This window comes from Thalassophryne amazonica, chromosome 16 (assembly GCF_902500255.1).
Source record: "Thalassophryne amazonica chromosome 16, fThaAma1.1, whole genome shotgun sequence".
In the NCBI taxonomy this organism is placed as follows: domain Eukaryota; kingdom Metazoa; phylum Chordata; class Actinopteri; order Batrachoidiformes; family Batrachoididae; genus Thalassophryne; species Thalassophryne amazonica.
The window spans coordinates 19,471,671-19,491,486 of NC_047118.1; the positions used below are offsets into that span (position 1 = coordinate 19,471,671).

At 42.2% G+C, this 19,816-nt stretch overlaps 1 protein-coding gene across 1 annotated transcript in view; it reads left to right on the plus strand.

The window, feature by feature from the left end:
• The window catches only part of notch3 (notch receptor 3), a 95,291-nt gene that overhangs the window by 58,669 nt on the left and 16,806 nt on the right, over positions 1 to 19,816 (plus strand). The window contains exons 3-10 of the mRNA XM_034191240.1: positions 8,640 to 8,782; positions 8,884 to 9,219; positions 11,326 to 11,448; positions 12,001 to 12,234; positions 12,326 to 12,481; positions 12,553 to 12,738; positions 13,718 to 13,831; positions 14,944 to 15,057. Of these exons, the coding sequence (XP_034047131.1) occupies positions 8,640 to 8,782; positions 8,884 to 9,219; positions 11,326 to 11,448; positions 12,001 to 12,234; positions 12,326 to 12,481; positions 12,553 to 12,738; positions 13,718 to 13,831; positions 14,944 to 15,057 (1,406 nt within the window). The remainder of the gene's footprint in view (positions 1 to 8,639; positions 8,783 to 8,883; positions 9,220 to 11,325; positions 11,449 to 12,000; positions 12,235 to 12,325; positions 12,482 to 12,552; positions 12,739 to 13,717; positions 13,832 to 14,943; positions 15,058 to 19,816) is intronic.

The window sequence follows — 19,816 nt, forward strand, 5'->3', positions numbered from 1 at the left end:
AAACAGCAATTAATCCACAATTATTACTTGCTTACCGTATAATAATGGCACACATCAGAATTAAGACAACACATATACATTTGACATTGTTTATGTGCACTAAACTTGAAACAGTCCATTATCCACATTGAGGTGATGTGAGTGTGTGGTAGCCACTGCAACTGGAGTCGCACCGCCGCTAGCTTGGGGGGAAGGGGAAGGGGGTGGCATGAGCAGAAGCCAAAATGGGGTGTGTGTGATGGGAGTAGGAGAGGGGTGGGGAGAGGGAGTAGAGCATGCTTCAGTCCTATGAAAAACAGTTTATTGTCTTTGTGGGTTGAAATAAGAAGGAGCCAAATAATCACCAAGGCCTGAAGACATTCCTCTGGAGGAAAACAGTCAGGCAATTTGTCCTTCAGGCTTGATAAGCCTGCCGTGTTGTGGTTTGAGCAGTGAAAAACACTTTTTACAGTTCCACTTGAACAACCAAATCCCAATTATGAATTAAGAATATTCCCAATTATGAATTAAGAATATTTCCCGGCCTCCGAAATCTTCAACTTCATCTGCAAGGCACGCATCTGCTCCAAGATGTCATTCAATTGACATCTTGGATTCAAAAAGTCATCGTGGTCTGAGAATGCAATGCCTTGCCCACCTCGTTAATCATGACAGACAAGCGAGGGGCTGTGGTTCTTGATGCCGCCGTCTTGCCAATTTTCTGATAGATCAGGGCAGCACATAAACCAGAAAGTACCAGCCCTGCTACCATAAGACCATATATGAATAAATCCTCGACATCCTCAACGGAGAAAGGCGCCAAGCATGCAATACGCTAAGGCCCCCAGGAGTCGAGAACATAGCCTGCAGGATGCAGTCCATCTGGGCAGGTAGGATCCCCCGATCCTGACCTTCTTGTAGAAAAGATTCCATGGTTAATCCAGTAGAAGTCCAATAGAACCAGTATCCAATATAATTTGAGGAATTCACAGTCTGGTGAAGTAGGGACTTGAAGGTTAAAGCAGAGAGCAGAGATAAGGGAGAGTGGAGGAGATGCGACTGCCCTCGTTGGAGTCCCAAGCTGTCCCCTAGTTGCTCCCGGTGTGTACTGAGTACCATGTATGACAGCAGCCTGACATCTGGGTTAATGTGAGTCATTATTGTAAAGCGCTTTGAGCGTCTGATACAGATGGAAAAGCACTAAATAAATGCAGTCCATTTACCATTTATTTACCGCTCACTTGGCACTTAGTCAACAGTGAGCAGATGATCACTTTCGAGCTGGATATGAAATTTGTCTATGTGCCCCCACGACTGTGAAGTTGCAAAAAGCAACACATATGTGGTGCATGTGTCTCGCACCTGTGCGCATGTCGCCCACCCTGTGAGGTGGGATGGATTATCATGGCAAAGTGCTCACTAACACAGATTTAGACAGATTTGTGAACAATATTTGACAGAAATGGGTGTTTTGTATATATAGAAAATGTTTTAGATCTTTGAGCTCAGCTCATGAAAAATGGGAGCAAAAACAAAAGTGTTTCATTTATATTTTTGTTCAGTGGGTATTGCTATGGGCAAAAAAAAATTTGCAATGTCAATATTTTACAATTTATGTAGCCCTAATGTGGCAGTACTTTTACTCACAGAAACCAGGATTACCCACCTCTACTATTATGTCATTGGATAGTAGTTTTCAATTTAGCATCATTGTGTGTATAAGCAGGGCAATGAATTTGACTAGGACCATACAATACCAGGGGCTGGACTCTATCCTCTCAGTGGTCACTGGGCATGAGGCAGGGTACACCCTGGATAGACTGCCAATCTACGACAGAGTCTAATCCAGTAATCTATATTACAATAGTCAAGTGGCCTCTGTGTGAGCGTATGCTTGTGTATGTGTGTATGGCTTTGATCACGGAAAAACTGTGGAGAGCTGACATTTGCCATTTGGTATGCTTATGTATTTTGAGTCAAGGGTGAACGCTGTGAAAACGGAAAATTGATAGGACTGATATTTTTGGAGAACTTAACGATATTAGCTAACAACAGTGATCAATGGACGTTGTGCTGCAAAGCACCATGGGAGTTCGGGGTTAAGGCTTTTAAACGTTGTTATACTGGTTCATGTTAGTTTAACAGTGTTGTTAGTGGTATTGATTCATTGCATTTTTGTAGTTCAATTGGTTTAGTCAGGTTAGTTAAGTGTCATGTTGCCGTTGCCATGAGTGAGAAGTGTAGTGTGTTTAATGTCTTCTGCCACTGTCCCTGTTTGTGGGTGTGAAAAAATAAAAGCACTTGCTTGCCTCAGAATGCAGAAAAGGCAAAAATCTCTGAGTGTGTGTGTGCATGCGTGTGTATAACTTTGATCACGGAAAAGCTGGCGAGAGCTGACATTTGCTATTTGGTATGCTTATGTATTTTGGTTCAAGGATGAATACCGCCAAAACAGAACATTGATAGGGCTAATATTTTTGGAGAAACTACGGATATGAGTTAACAACACTGAACAATGGATGTTGATAATTACATTCTGGATTCACATGTCACTCCAGCAGGGAGCGGTAAATCATCTATATATTAAAAGTGTGTGCGCATGCATGTGTGATTTTATTTGGTAAGATCAATGTAAATACATAATATAATTGCAAATACGTTAAAAATACATGGATGACACAAGAAAGGAAAACACTTATTTCCATTGTTCCATTTAAAAATCAAATGACAAAACAGAAGTAATACTAATAATAATACTGCTAGTAGAAATAATTTAATAAAGTTTTGAGTTGCACTGTTTCTTGATCTTTTGAAGGCATTTGATCACAGCCTCTTATTAGAAACTCTTTACAAACATAGTGTCTCCACACATGCTGTCTCTTGGTTTGCCGATTATTTGGCATTGCATTCAGATGGCTGGTGTTTGTTCCACCTTCCTTAAGGTCACAAAAGGTGTTCTCAAGATTTAGTTTTAGTTTTAGGACCTGTTTTGTTCACAATTTATATTAGTGATATGTGTGCAAACCTATCAAACGCATTCTATCATCTTTACGCAGATGACACTGTAATCTATTGTTGTTCAAACTCTGTTACACAGGCATTTGAATTTTTTGAAAAATAATGTTTTTCAAAATCATCTACTTCCTTGGAGAATATGCCATTTATTAAAACTGCTCGAGGTAAAACGCTCGAGCTTGTCAGCAGTTACAAGCATTTTGGATTCATTATTGACACAGAGCTTTCTTTTAATGTTCATCTTAAACACTTTATCTACAAATTAAGGGTGAACCTAGGCTTCTTTTATAGAAATAAGACATGTTTTTCCTCAAAAGCTCGGAAGCTCCTGATAACTGCTACCTTCTTGCCTGTACAGGATTACGGTGACGTTGTGTATATCTGTGCTTCAATCATCTACAGTCCTTGACCCCACTGTATCATTGTGCTCTGAGATTCATCACTGGTTGTAGCCGTCTCACCCATTACTGTGAGTTGTATGCTAATGCTGGCATGCCTCCAGTAAATGTAAGGCGATATACACATTGGATGTCTCTGGTTTACAAGGCTCTTACTGGGTTGGTTACGATTTATTTAAATTTCCTGTATTTTATTTGTTTTTAGCATTCTCTTTATGTTGTTAACTTCTTTATTATGACGTGTGCTGCTGTCCTTTTTGGCCAGGTCGCCCATGTGAAAGAGGTTTAGATCTCAATGGGCTTTTTTATCTGGTTAAATAAAGGTTTTATATATATATAATAATGATGATAATAATAATAGTGGATATGATAACAAAACCTTAAACCATTTATAAATATATTAAGACAGAAAAAAAGACAGAAAAATTAAGTAATTAACAGGAGATAAAAGGGTTGAGTTCTTCTAAAAACTGTTGAGTTCTAAGGTTATAAAAACATTCTGGACTCACACCATTCCAACTCATTATAGAAACTTTGCATAATATATTACCAACTTTGAAAAATGTCAGCTATACAGTAAAATCACCAGTGTAAAACTATCACTGACATTGTTAAATTAACACTGGTGATTTTACTGTGTACCTATTTTATAAACACTACCCACTAGAACCTCTGGATCTCCACGGGAAATGTGCTAGTATAATATATCATTCTGAAACAGTAAAGATGGGTGGCACAGTGATTTAGTGGTTAACACTGTTGCCTCACAGCAGGAAGGTTATGGGATTGCTTCCCACTCTGTCCTTTCTGTGTGGAGTTTGCATTCTCTCCTTGTTTTTGGATGGGTTCCCTCCAGGTGCTTTGGCTTTTTCCCAATTCTATGATAGTAAGTGTGAATGTATTTGTCTGTCCATATGTGGCTCTGCAATAGACTGGTGTCCTGTGCAGAGTGAACCCCGCTTCATGCCTTATGACTGCTGAGATTGGCTCCAGCTCCCCATTGACCCTTGGGTCCTGTTTACTGTCATACACTAATAATGATAAATGTTTCAGGACTAGTGGAAACTGCACTCAACATTGTAACATTTGTTCATATTACATACAAACCATGTTGTCAAAATGCCTTGGTGTTGTGAGAGTGGGGAAGAGGATGAGCTATAGGGGGTTGACTGGTGCTTTCAACAAGCACATTGGAGTTTCTGTGTAGGCTCTCAGTTGTCCAGGTGGTTTCCATAGTAGAGAAGCTTGAATCTTCGACTGGACTGGGTTGCTTGACGTGAGGACGTTTCGCTTCAAATCACAGAAGCTTCCTCAGCTAAAATTCTTGCTCAGGTAGTCTGACTTCTGTGTTGACTCTTGTAGAGAAGAATAAACCAGAAGCCAACAAAAGCTGGAGTTTTTAACCTAACCAGACCCCTCCTACCGAGAGGCTGACTGCTATAGGCTAGTGACTAAACAATAGCTCTAATTAGCACCTATTGTGCTCTAGTTAGCACTCTCCTAATGATGGGACGGAAGCCTTCCCTGATGGCTCCCTTGACGACTCTCCTGATGACGTGAATGACTCATTACCATGAACAAAAGACTGAAACTGCTTTGACCTGAGTACCCCATTGTAAACAGGGGACAAAGCGTGTCTGAGACCCGCCCCCCGGTTAAGGCTGGGTTTCAACTGTTTTACAAAGAATGCTTCCTTGACACCTCTCTCAAAACATTTCTTCTCTCTGGCTAAGATTGTAACTTCCTTGTCCTCAAACGTGTGGTTAGTGTCTTTCAGGTGGAGATGAACTGCAGACTGAGGTCCACTGGCGACCTCTCTGTGGTGCTGGTATAGCCTCTTGTTTAAAGGTTGCTTAGGCTCACCTATGTAGTGTTCATTACAGTTTTCCTGACATCTGATATAATACACTACATTGCTCTGTTTGTAACTAGGGATCCTGTCCTTAGGGTGAACTAATTTCTGTCTCAAGGTGTTAACCGGTTTAAAGTAAACTGGGATTTTGTGCTGTCTGAAGATCCTCTGTAGTTCTCCCCTACTCCTGCTAAATAAGGGAGAGACACTCCTCTTCTTCTTGTCTCCGTCTCCTGCTGAGGAAGCTTCTGTGATTTGAAGCGAAACGTCCTCACATCAAGCAACCCAGTCCAGTCGAAGATTCAAGCTTCTCTACCACATTGGAGTTGTTTTATATTCAGAGTTGGGTAATCCCGGCTTCAGTGAGTAAACGTCCTGCCATGTATTCTTTCTACCTGTGAACCTAAAACAGGTATTTCACTGATTAGTGAAATCATGTACCTCCTTCAAGAGTTGAACTAATTAGAATCAGCTGGTTAACTGGGTGGATGGAACAAATATGTGGTAGGACTTTTACTCATTGAAGCTGGGATTACCCACCTCTGTTTATATTACAGGCTTTGATTTAAGGTTTGGAAATTTGGAGTTCCTGGGACTCCATGGTGTAAAAAATTTGAATTCTACTTGTCATTTGATGGAGTCCCCATTCAGTCAATCAATTTTGATGTTCAAATGCGATGTACAATGAATACAACCCATTTACCTTTACTACATAGTATGCACAGCTTAATCATAATTTTTATTAATTGAATTTATATATATATATATATATATTTGTTGTGTTTTTTTTATACAGCATGCTTCTCAGTTTGTGATATACTGTTATCATCACGCATATATCATAGAACTTACATGGATTTTTTTTTACTACTTGAAATAGGTGTGGATGCATCAACCTCTGTCATAAGGGATCTTCTAGATCTGTTGTTTTTATTTATATTTTGGCCTTAAATACAGAGGTGTCCAAATTCTCACCTTTGTCTATGAATTAATGTGATTGTAGGGCCATGGGCCAAAAATCTGTATTACATACAATTTCAACTCAATGTGTTGTATTTTATCCAAAACTTATATTCGAATTTTCAAATGAAGTTTCAACATAATAAAATCACTTTTATGTAATTTGCTTAACACTAATTTATTATTAACACGGAGCTTGTCAATTGAAAACACTGGCCTAAAACACAGGAAAATCTGGCGATGTGGCCTGTGGGCCGCACATTGGGCAGCTCTGCACATAGATTTGCATAGTCACAAAAAGACAGAAGAAAGAAGCTTTTTTTTGCAAAAGAATTGCACCACTGTTGTTGATCCATGTATTTTTCTGATCAGAGCCTATTGAGAGAGTTTATATGAGACTTTCCATTCACATTCTCATTCTGTTTAAAAAGTGATTATTAAGGTCCAAGTAAATATTGCTGTTGTTTCAGATCCAGAGCGGAACAGTCAGAAAGAAAGCAGACTGTTGAGTCTAGATCCGTAGCATTGTATTATGCTTCGACTGTATGTAAAGCAGCTTCAACCTTCTAACCAGCAGCAAGATCAAGAAAGGGGAAAAAAAAAAGAAAGAAAACAAACATGCACCAGTATACTGCTTCTATAAAAGAGTACATAGGAAAATCTATTGTTAATCAAGCCCAGGGTTCCTTTCCAGTGAAAGATAAGAACCCGGTCATCACTGTCCTGTCATCGACATCAAAGAGTAAACTTGTCTGCAGGCAGAAGCTCGAATTGTGGATGTCACATTGTCATCTTAATCACCTTTACCAAACACTGTCAGATCTATAAGGGACTGTTTTGTATGTTTATGTGTCTAGGTGATATTTGTCCAGGTTTAATCAGTCAGTCAGTCAAACTTTATTTCAGACACTATTGTGCCATATAAAAATTAAAAATTATAAAATAAAATGAAATATATTTTTTAAAAAACAACAGACAATATAGAGAGTACGTACTCTATAAACACTCTAGTCATCCATACAAACACATTCTCCAGTGTCTCCAGTAACAGGAGCTGTAACTGATGCTGCTCTTTTGTGGCATTATTAAAACAACAATTATTTTATTTTTGGAGTCCTACAGTCACAATAAAAACTTGTACACACGATTTCTGATCACAGCATTTAGAGTAGGAACATTATTTTGCACAAACAACTGGCTGCCACTCGTCCAGCGAGGGACCTTCAACAGGATCCGTAGTGCATCATTATATGCCATTTGTAACTTCTGCATCTAGGCCTTACTATAAATGCACCACAAGTGGGCAGTATACTGTGATGTACAGTAGGCTTTAAACAAAGCAACTTTAACAAAATCTGAACACGTGGAATGTACGTGCCAACATGTTTGCTTGTGCATACACTTTACAATACTGTCTCTGTATATCATCATCATCACATAGGGCATTTTTAAAAATATGACCAAGATATTTGACCTTGTCCACAACAGTTAATACATTGTCTGACAGTGTGTTCTAGCCTCCTTTGTCCTAACAACCATTACCTCAGTCTTTTTTGGGTTAAACTTAATGTCAAATTGTTGACCATATTCTGTGCAAACTCTGAGCTTAGTTCAAGTCAAGTCTAGTTTCATCAAGATAATATTGTGTTCTCACAGTTTAGTCCCAGAGAAGAGTCGTTGATCAGCCAGCCTTGATTCAGCTACGTCAGCTACTTCTTCTATTCATTTAAAATGTTCTCTGTGTACAGTTCCCAGTTTTCCCACATTAATATTTATTGGCACTTACGTAGTTTCCAGGCTGGTGTTTCAGGGTGTGTTCTTAATATACAAGACCAGAAACAAGACCCAGAGTGCAGGGAAAAAAATGTGTGGAGCAGTGGAAGAATGTCAGCAGACATGGAGAAACTGAGGCTGTCCAGCTGCTGGAAATGACAAAACAGACTGTGCTGTTTGAAAACTGAAAGACACTGTGAAGTGGCTGCTCTCTTTTTCCATGCAGTAGCTTGTATCTGAGGTGTGTGTGTGTGTGTGTGTGTGTGTGTGTGTGTGTGTGTGTGTGTGTGTGTGTGTGTGTGTGTGTGTGTGTGTGTGTGTGTGTGTGTGTGTGTGTGTGTGTGTGTGTGTGCGTGTGTGCGTGCCTAAATCCATGAACACCCGATTACATGATTATTACTCGAGGCAACTTGTGTTGTTCCAGACTTACCCAACCCCTTTCAAGACCCAGAAGCCTTCCTCCAGCCAGGGTATGAGTCAGGCAGAAACTCTTGCCAAGGTGTCATGGGGCTTTGAATGCCAAACCCTAAAATGTTAAGGACTGTGATGGAAATTTGGCTACACTGGATGTGTAGCATTACATCTTAGTCTCAAATACGTATGCTTATGTTCAACAACATCTTAATGTATTTATGTGTTTGTTTGCTTTTCATCTGTTATAGATGTCGTCCAGGTTACATTGGTACTCTGTGTCAACATCTGGATCCCTGTCATCGATCTCCATGTCTGAACGGAGCAGCATGCAAGAGCCAGGTGGTCAGTGGCATCCCACAGCATACCTGTGTGTGCCAGAGAGGGTTCAGAGGTACATTTGTCAGACTTTGTCTTCACTTGTTAGATCTGGTTTGAGAAATGTAATTAAAATCTTTCCTTATAATGGAATACAATTCACTATTTAATCTCCAGGGCAAGACTGCTCCCTCATTGATGCTTGTGCCACAAGTCCCTGTGCCAACGGTGCCCGCTGTGCCAATTGGAATAATCACTACAATTGCTCATGTCCACCTGGTTATCAGGGAAAAAACTGCCGTAATGACATTGATGAGTGCCGCAAGTCTGGCACTTGCCTTAATGGTGGTCTTTGCATCAACACCCATGGATCCTTCCGCTGTCAGTGCCAACCTGGATACAGCGGGCGCACATGTGAAGTGTCCACTCTACCCTGTGCCCCCTCTCAGTGTCTTAATGGGGGCACCTGTCGACAGACCAGTGACCATTCCTACGAGTGCGCCTGCCTGCCAGGTAGAATTACTTTATCATAACACATACTGACATATATGTTACACCAAAATTATACCACAGCCAGATCCTCAGCTCATTACTACAGGCATCAAGGTGTTCCCAGACTAATCATGTAGATATCAGTACTGCAACTGTCCCAGGTGAGTTTCCTCTCTGCTAATAATAGGCACATAAGGCAGATGGTATGGTAGGAAACTTAAAGAGCAAGACCTCTCTGATGTTCTTTTCACTGCAAAAGGAATTTACTTCATGAGCTTTCTGTTTTCCCACTGGGAATCTGAGAGGAAATGTCTTTTGGTGAAGCGGAAGTCATTGTAACTGTGAGTGATTATAAAACTAGCAAACACTGCAGGGAGTGTGGACCTCTGAAGCAGACAGGAGTCATGGCTGTTGCTGGTGTTGTGTGGGAAGAACCATAAGAAGATGTAAACACTCAGACACTGTGAAAGTTTTACTGCCCATGCTGCCCATACTTCCAGCCGTGTGGGAAATATGTCAAAGTTAGGAATAAAAATTCAATCAATCAATCAATCAATTTTTTTATATAGCGCCAAATCACAACAAACAGTTGCCCCAAGGCGCTTTATATTGTAAGGCAAGGCCATACAATAATTATGTAAAACCCCAACGGTCAAAACGACCCCCTGTGAGCAAGCACTTGGCTACAGTGGGAAGGAAAAACTCCCTTTTAACAAGAAGAAACCTCCAGCAGAACCAGGCTCAGGGAGGGGCAGTCTTCTGCTGGGACTGGTTGGGGCTGAGGGAGAGAACCAGGAAAAAGACATGCTGTGGAGGGGAGCAGAGATCGATCACTAATGATTAAATGCAGAGTGGTGCATACAGAGCAAAAAGAGAAAGAAACAGTGCATCATGGGAACCCCCCAAGCAGTCTACGTCTATAGCAGCATAACTAAGGGATGGTTCAGGGTCACCTGATCCAGCCCTAACTATAAGCTTTAGCAAAAAGGAAAGTTTTAAGCCTAATCTTAAAAGTAGAGAGGGTGTCTGTCTCCCTGATCTGAATTGGGAGCTGGTTCCACAGGAGAGGAGCCTGAAAGCTGAAGGCTCTGCCTCCCATTCTACTCTTACAAACCCTAGGAACTACAAGTAAGCCTGCAGTCTGAGAGCGAAGCGCTCTATTGGGGTGATATGGTACTACGAGGTCCCTAAGATAAGATGGGACCTGATTATTCAAAACCTTATAAGTAAGAAGAAGAATTTTAAATTCTATTCTAGAATTAACAGGAAGCCAATGAAGAGAGGCCAATATGGGTGAGATATGCTCTCTCCTTCTAGTCCCCGTCAGTAGTCTAGCTGCAGCATTTTGAATTAACTGAAGGCTTTTTAGGGAACTTTTAGGACAACCTGATAATAATGAATTACAATAGTCCAGCCTAGAGGAAATAAATGCATGAATTAGTTTTTCAGCATCACTCTGAGACAAGACCTTTCTGATTTTAGAGATATTGCGTAAATGCAAAAAAGCAGTCCTACATATTTGTTTAATATGCGCTTTGAATGACATATCCTGATCAAAAATGACTCCAAGATTTCTCACAGTATTACTAGAGGTCAGGGTAATGCCATCCAGAGTAAGGATCTGGTTAGACACCATGTTTCTAAGATTTGTGGGGCCAAGTACAATAACTTCAGTTTTATCTGAGTTTAAAAGCAGGAAATTAGAGGTCATCCATGTCTTTATGTCTGTAAGACAATCCTGCAGTTTAGCTAATTGGTGTGTGTCCTCTGGCTTCATGGATAGATAAAGCTGGGTATCATCTGCGTAACAATGAAAATTTAAGCAATACTGTCTAATAATACTGCCTAAGGGAAGCATGTATAAAGTGAATAAAATTGGTCCTAGCACAGAACCTTGTGGAACTCCATAATTAACTTTAGTCTGTGAAGAAGATTCCCCATTTACATGAACAAATTGTAATCTATTAGACAAATATGATTCAAACCACCGCAGCGCAGTGCCTTTAATACCTATGATATTAAAGGCACTGTAATGTAAATTCTTACATGTTGAACAGCATCTGCTGAATATTCAGTGAAGAATAAAGAGTGTGTGTATCATCAGTATTGCTTCTCTCCCTGTGTCAGGTTTTAAGGGACACAACTGTGAGAATAATGTGGATGACTGTCCAGGCCACAAGTGCATGAATGGTGGAATATGTGTGGATGGCGTTAACACCTACAATTGCCAGTGTCCACCTGAATGGACAGGTACAGCAAACTTTAAGATCTTTGAAACATAACTTTCCATTCTGGTTTTGCTTGACGTCACCGCCTCCTGTAATACTGTTTATTGTGTCATTTTAAGTGATAGACCTAAAATATTCATTTGGTATAACTGGTCATGTTCCAGTCTGATTGATTTCAAACGTTATGGACAAACACTTCCCGTGTTTGATTACTTGGTTTAATTCTGCTCAAAGTTTTGCAAGGGTCAGTGCTTGAATGTTTAATCTTTAATCTCTCTGTGCTCCTTAGCAATGTAAAAGAAACACGATGGGCTTTATCGTCTTCAAATGTCCATTTTAGAACAGACAGTTTTTCACTCACGATAATAAGTACCAGGGGTGTTTGTGTGCATGCGATGCATTTGTACTGTATTTTTCTATTTTTGTTCAGCATTTTGCCTTGGAACTTAGGAAGAGCTGTGATTTGTGTGTTGGTGGGTGGGCCTTCCACCTCACAACTGGGAGGATTATTTTTGGATTTTCTGTGATCTGACTTATTTTTCTCTGCTGCCCCTGTTACATGTTTCCACACTAGGTCAATACTGTGCTGAGGATGTCAATGAGTGCCTCATGCAACCAAACGCTTGCCACAATGGTGGCACCTGCTTCAACACCATTGGTGGTCACAGCTGCGTCTGTGTTAATGGTTGGACTGGAGATGACTGCAGTGAAAACATTGATGACTGTGCCATTGCTGTTTGCTTCAATGGTGCTACCTGTCACGACCGAGTAGCATCCTTTTTCTGCGAGTGCCCGGTTGGAAAAACAGGTAAGTCGAAGCAACTAATCATTTTTGTTGCTTTGATGCTCTTGAGTTGCTTTTTCGCGGATAATTAAACTGCCTTACTGTGTATCCTCAGGTTTGCTGTGCCATCTTGATGATGCATGTGTGAGTAACCCGTGCAACGAAGGGGCAGTATGTGACACAAACCCCCTAAATGGCCGTGCCATCTGCACCTGTCCTGCTGGCTTTGTAGGAGGAGCCTGCAATCAGGACATGGATGAATGTTCAATTGGTAGGGCATTTTTACATTTGATGTTGTTCCATACTATGATGATATATTGATCTCTGTTGTTTGGCCCCCAGGTGCCAACCCATGTGAGCATTATGGGAAATGTGTGAACACAGAGGGCTCCTTCCAGTGCCAGTGTGGTCGTGGATATGCTGGGCCGCGGTGCGAGATTGACATCAACGAATGCTTGTCCATGCCCTGCAAGAACGATGCTACATGTCTGGACCACATCGGAGAGTTTTCCTGCATCTGCATGCCAGGTACTCAAACGTAGACGGTTATAGTTTGGCACTACAAGAGAAAACAGCTCAGTTAAAATTATGTACAACAGCCAGTCTTGACAAAACAAAACAGAAAAACAACCCTGATTCCTGATGACTCTCTGAGGATCAGCATTTTATTGAGGCCTGTCATATTTGCCAGAAGTGTAGACTGTTATGTAATACATTCCCACTGATGTTGCAGCATATGGGGGCACTTGTCAGCACTCAGTCTCCTGTATAGCTCGCTAGTGTGCTAGTTTGAATGACGTGATGGTTTGGACACTGAAAAAAACAAACAAAAACAAGCTCTCACACACAGTCCTATATGCATGCTAAGGTTTTGGGAACTATACAAATTAGAACTGGGAGATGGGTCTATAGGACTGGATGTGAGAGAGGGCCAGCAGTTAGGGGGAGGAGTGTGCGGTGAATACTAATGAGCTGTAGAGTGGTGGGAATGGAGTGCAACAATAGAGCCCCTCTGTGCTCCACTTTGCACCCCTCATACTCAGAGAGGGAGAGAGTCCTTTTCCCAGAGCCTCCCCCTATTCCCCTTCATTTCCAGAGACAGCCTCTTCCTCTTCACCCTCCTCATCATCAGCCAGCCTGGCAGAGCTCACGTGGAGCTGCTGATTATTTCTGAGTCGATGCTAGCCTCTCCTTGGGAGCAGCACTCTGCTCCACACTCTGTTTCACCTCAATGAGGGGCGCTCCATAGTTTGCTGCTACAGAATGTGTAAGACGTATCTAGTGAATAGAGATTGGGGCTGCTGTATAGACAGTAGGGTGTGGTGATTTCAGGTCAGCAGACTTGGAATGCTGGGAACGCTGTAAGGAATGTTTTACATTCTCTAGTACAGCAGGGACAAGTCACCGAGAACTCCCACCTTTCCCCGAAGAGACTATATATATATATATATATACACATATAATATGAACATTTCTTTTGTGTATTCACCTTCAATATGTCTTCCAGGTTATACGGGGACATACTGCGAGATTGACATAGATGATTGTGAAAGCAGTCCATGTGTGAATGATGGCATCTGCAGGGACATGGTTAATGGCTTCACGTGCACCTGCCAGCCAGGTATGTTTCTCTTCTGACTGAGCTTTACTTGTAGTCAATGCAAATTTCAGTTCATCTTTACAACTTCAGTGCATTGCTGGTATCAATAATAATAGAAAGGATAAGCTTAAATTTTCCAGAGCCAGAGGGTGCAAAGAGAGTCTGGCTTGTGTTTGGTAGGGTTAGAGCCACCACTCGCAGAGCCACCAAAAGCAGGCACGAAAGGCTGCCTGTCCTCTTGCCCAAACAAAGACACTATTGTGACCCTGTTCCCCTCCTCTCTGGAATGTAGAAGGGACAGCAGTCTCCCTCATCCTGCCGTCGAGGTGGTGGGGAACAGCAGTCCTGCTAATGAGATTCTTTTCCACGTCCGCAATTTACATCTGGGACAGACGTTCCCCCCTGCACCCCCCATCTAGCTATTGAGCCTGTGGAGTTGATGCAGGAAGGGGTGGGGGTTCCCCAAAAGAGAAAACAATTCACCGTCTCCTCTAACACCTCCCCAACCCCAACCCAAGCAACAACATACAGCCAGTCCTCACACTGTTAATCAACAGAGCGGTACACTACCAATGCACCAATTCACCCTTGTCTGGGCACCATGCCCGCCGATTTCAAGCCTGTTGAGTTTCTCAAGCTTCTTCAAGCTAATACATTTTATTTGATCTTGAGGTATTGTCATTATTTTTTCCTGTGCTAACAGTTCTTAGACCTCCAAAATGTGTGACTCAAGCAAATAAAATATACATGAGAATTTTTAATTTTGCATGACAGTGAAAATTAATATAAAGATGAATTGATTATTAGTATCTGGTGTAATGCAGACACTGAAAAGCACAACATATTCCACGTTCTTTTAAGTTCATAACCACTTTTATGTGTTGGAGTCATTCTCAGAAACATTTCCAAGGTCACAGGTTTTCCATTACTTTTTGTAGTGATCATCTCAGTGCACAGAAGGCAAGTCCTTAACCAGTCGAGACGCCCTAAAACCCAACTTCAGGCAGATGTCACTAACCTAGCCAGTGACCTCTACCCTTCTGAGAAAAGACAAAGCTGCCCTCTGACCTGAGTCAAGGCCCTTTCACTGGACCTTCCTTCTGACCCTTCACCTCTATGTTTGTATGTCCCAGGGTTTACTGGCAGCATGTGTCACATCGACATAGATGAGTGTGCTAGCACGCCCTGTAAGAATGGAGCAAAGTGCTATGATCGTCCAAATGGATTTGAGTGCCGTTGCGCTGAAGGTAAGGGCTTCTCTTCCTAAAATAGTTGTCAAGTCAAAGTACATGGGTAGTTGACAGCTCAAGATGTCCAGTCAGGCAGAAGAGCAGCTGTGCCTTGTGCCCTTATTGGGGTCTGTTTGGTCTTTGTTAAGCATTCAGTGTTTTGAGGGGTCAGCTATTTCCCTGAATGTCTGCTGGCCACGTAGACTGATCTGAGGCCCCTAATCCCCCATTTTCCCCCATCAGATCAGGGGGTCACTGAGGACCAGCAGTTGCAGAAAAGCAGCTCTAGTCTTCACCCCAGCATCTGTTCATCTGTTCAACCCCCACTATCCACCTTCTGCTGCATCTGAACTTGTACTCCTTCACATTCCATTACATTGTTTGGGGGGAAATGCACCTACATAAAATAGTCTACAGCAGAGTATGTCAAAAAGCATGCAGAGTATGTCAAAAAACATGCATGTATATATGCATCAACTGATATTTAACATGATGTTTGTGGGGGAGCTTACTTTTTTGTATGTGTGGCCAGCTGTTTGGTATTTCTGTGTCTGTGGGTCCCTTCTGTTGAGTGAAGTGGCCCAGTTAGACACAAAGCCCTTTTCCACGGATGCAGCTTCGGGGCTGGTTCAGACCTGGTGCCAAATTTTGAGCCATGTCTTTGCTTTTCCCCAAAGAAATGGTTCCTCGAAAACTGGTTCCAAACTGATTCTAAAGTAGCACCAATCTTTTGCTGGGGCAAGAGTCAGAACCAATTACGTCAGGTGCTGTGGGTGGGTTTGGAGGCTGGATTATCGGAACCAAGACAAGATACAAGAGATACAAGATACAAGATAATTTATTGATCATATGCAGGTTAACACAGAGTCAACAGTGCAATGAAATGCTTAGGATGAGAAGGACTGTTCAAACTTGCAGGAAGTACTAATAGCATGTAATATTAATAGCGAAAATATAAGCATATGCAAAAAAAATAAAAAATAATAATAATAGTCAGCAGTAGTCAGGTTGTAGTATTCACAGGTTGTAGTATTGTTCATATTGCACATAGTATTATTGCACATGACATATTGCACAGTTGTGTAGCAAGTTATTGCACAGGTAATAATAAATAGTAAAAACTGAGATGAGTTATGAAAGGTAAGGTGGTGACATACAAGATACAGTCACATTGAAAACAGCAATAGACATATAATGTTAAAGAAGTGGATTAGTGCAGTGTTATTATCATAGTTCTGTGTTATTTAGAGTTCAGTAGTCTGACAGCCTGTGGATAGTAACTGTTCCTGAGTCTTTTGGTACGGGCTGGCAGACTCCTATACCTCCTGCCAGAGGGTAACAGTTTGAGTAGTCCTTTTGCGGGGTGAGTGTGATCCTTAATGATGCTGTGTGCCTTACGCTGGCACCGACTGTGGTAAATGTCCTGGATGGTGGGAAGACTGCTGCCAGTGAGGTCCTCAGCTGTGCACACCACCCTCTGCAGTGCTTTCTGACTCTGGCTGGTGCAGCTCCCGTACCACACTGTGAGGCAGCCCGTCAGCACACTCTCGATGATGCACCTGTAGAAGTTCGTGAGGATGGTGGTGTTCGTGCCAAACTTCTTCAGGCTTCTCAGGAAGTATAGTCTCTGCTGGGCTTTCTTAACCACAGTGTCTGCATGTAAGGTCCAGGATAAGTCCTCGGTGATGTGGACGCCGAGGAACTTGAAGCTGCTGACCTGCTCCACCTCAGTGTTGTTGATGTGGATGGGGGAGTGCTGACCTCCGTGCTGTCTCCTGAAGTCCACTATCATCTCCTTAGTGTTGCTGACGTTCAGAGAGAGGTTATTCTCCTGGCACCAGCTGGTCAGTGATGTCACCTCATCTCTGTAGGCAGTCTTGTCGTTGTCAGTGATGAGGCACAAGATGGTGGTGTCGTCAGCAAACTTGAGGATCATGTTAGAGCAGTGCTTGGCTGTACAGTCATACGTGAAGAGGGAGTAGAGAAGTGGACTGAGAACACAGCCCTGAGGAGCACCCGTGCTGAGGACAAATGTGGAGGAGAGGTGTCTGCCGATTCTCACCACCTGTGGTCTGTTAGTGAGGAAGTCCAAGATCCAGCAGCATATGGACTTCTCCAGGCCTAGCTTGGTGACCAGTTTGGAGGGGATTATGGTGTTGAATGCTGAGCTGTAATCAGTGAAGAGCATTCTCACATACGTATTCCCCTTCAACCGGTTGGCTGAGGGAGGTGTGAACTGCCAGAGCAGTGGCGTCCTCTGTCGACCTGTTTGCTCTGTATGCGAACTGCAGGGCATCTAGGGTGTCGGGGAGGGAGGCACAGATATGTTTCTTAATGATCCACTCAAAGCACTTCATGATGACAGATGTGAGTGCTATGGGCCGAAAGTCATTTAGGCAGGTTGCTGTGGGGGTCTTTGGGATAAATGGTAAATGGACTGCATTTTTTTTTTTCCATCTGAATCAGACGCTCAAAGCGCTTTACAAATAATGCCTCACATTCACCCCGATGTGAGGGAGCTACCATACAAGGCGCTCACTACACACCGGGAGCAATAGGGGATTAAAGACCTTGCCCAAGGGCCCTTAGTGATTTTCCAGTCAGGCTGGGATTTGAACCCAGGATCTTCTGGTCTCAAGCCCAATGCCTTATCCACTAGACCAGGGGTGGGCAATTAATTTTTACAAGGGGCCACATAGGGAACCTGAATTATGTCCGAGGGCCACACCATCGATAACTCGGCTGTCTCCATTACAAATTTTACAAATAATTACCTATTTAATAGCTTTTATGGGTAATTTTTATTCTTGTAATAATATGTAAATATTTAAATATACCTAAATAAGCCTCTCTAATGATTTGCAACACACAAGCTTGACATTTTTAATATATGTAATAATAATGACAGACCTCATGAGGGCCGGACAGAGACATGCAAAGGGCCGCATGTGGCCCCCGGGCCGCAGTTTGCCCAGGTCTGCACTAGACCATCACCTCCCCGATAGGAAGGATAGGAACAACGGTGGAGGTCTTAAGGGCGGTGGGCACAATAGACAAGCTCAGTGACAGATTGAAGATGTTGGTAAACACCTCGGCGAGTTGGTCAGCGCAGACTCTCAGCACCCGCCCTGGGATGCCGTCGGGTCCGGGAGCCTTACGAGGGTTTACTTTCTTGAACGCCCGTCTCACTGTAGCTGTGTCTATGTGGAGTGTGGCGTCCTCACTGTCCACATGTGGTTTGGTGACAGGTGTGGTGTTGTCTGCATCAAACCGGGCGTAGAAGGTTTATTAAGTCTCTGTCGAGTTCTGCACAGAATACCGGCTCTTTTTCCTCTCCGTGTCTTTTTCTTTGTCCCGCGGCGTCGTGAAGAACAAAGAAACGAGCGTGTTTAGGACCAGGGGCAGCATGTCCGCTGCACCGTCCTCGAAGAGCAGCTCCTCTCCCGCTGAGGAACGTAAATCCAAAAGTGTTGCACGGTCATACTCAAAGCGGAGTGTCTCATGCGGTAAATTGCAAGTGCAAAAGGTAAAATAAAACAAAAAAAACGAGCAAAAATAGTGCAAATTGAATGGAGCTCCCCATCAGTGCTGCCGTCTTTTGGCGCAGCTTGATGACGGCAATCTTTGTACTCACCCTGACCAACTGAACATTTGAAAATGAAAATAATCAGTACAATGGAAGTGAATGCAAGAACACATGCTATTTCCTTGTGTTGTGTTCTTGATTCTAAACTCCGCCTCGGCCAGAGCAACTCCTAGGAGATGGTAGCTACAAAGCTCTGCTGTTCTCGGTAAGTTTTCTTAACGGTCATCTGTTTCATAACTGTAAAGCGAGCTTTTCTTTCCTGACTTCAACACTTTGTTTATATATTCTTAACTTGATAACATTAGCTGACCAGCTAGTTAACAAGCTAACATGCTAACTGAAGCTAATTTTCGCATGAGACTTTAAAATTTAACAATGTTTTGCTTCACAAAAGACTGAAATTGTAGCAGGTGTGGTGGAGACGTTTGTACTTTAAAACACTATTGTCTTGTTTTTTCTTGTCTTTAAAGTGACGGTGCTATTGTTGAAAGTGACCGCAGCACCGCACCACCCAAAGCTCTAATTTAAAGGGTTAAAAAAATAATAATAATAATTGACAATGAAGTAATTACAATTATTATTACACAGAGTCTGTACTTTCAGATATCACATGTAACTGGACAAACTGATATGATCTTTTGGTCTGTTTTCATCTTTAAAAATCCTTTGTTCCACACTAAACTAGCTACAGTTGTGATTATTGAATCCTTCTAGTTAGAATTAAGTTTTCTATTTATTTATATATGCTACAGATGATGCATTTGCATTACAGTGGTTTATAACTGTTTTCAGCATTGCTATCTATCGAGACCATAAAGACCTGTATTAATTGTTATTGTTGTATTCAGGCAAAATGGAGTGAGACAACAGTCAGGAGCACCTGGAGCACACAAGACGTTCTTGGAGCTCAACAGGGATATGATGAAGAAGAGGGAAGAGGATGTCAAGTACATGCAGACGGTGCTACAGGCCCAATCCCAAAAATGACTGGCTGGAGAACAAATGCGAAAGTTTTCCTTTTTTTAAAGTGGATATTGCACTCATTTCCTGCTCTGCACAAGGCACATTAACATTTTCGCTTGTTGCATTGACACTATTTCTTCTGTCTTTGCAAATAAACAGATTTTCTGAACAGACATGCCTCCTTCCTTAATGCTGTCAGATTTTTGTTAATGAATGGTCAGAGATATT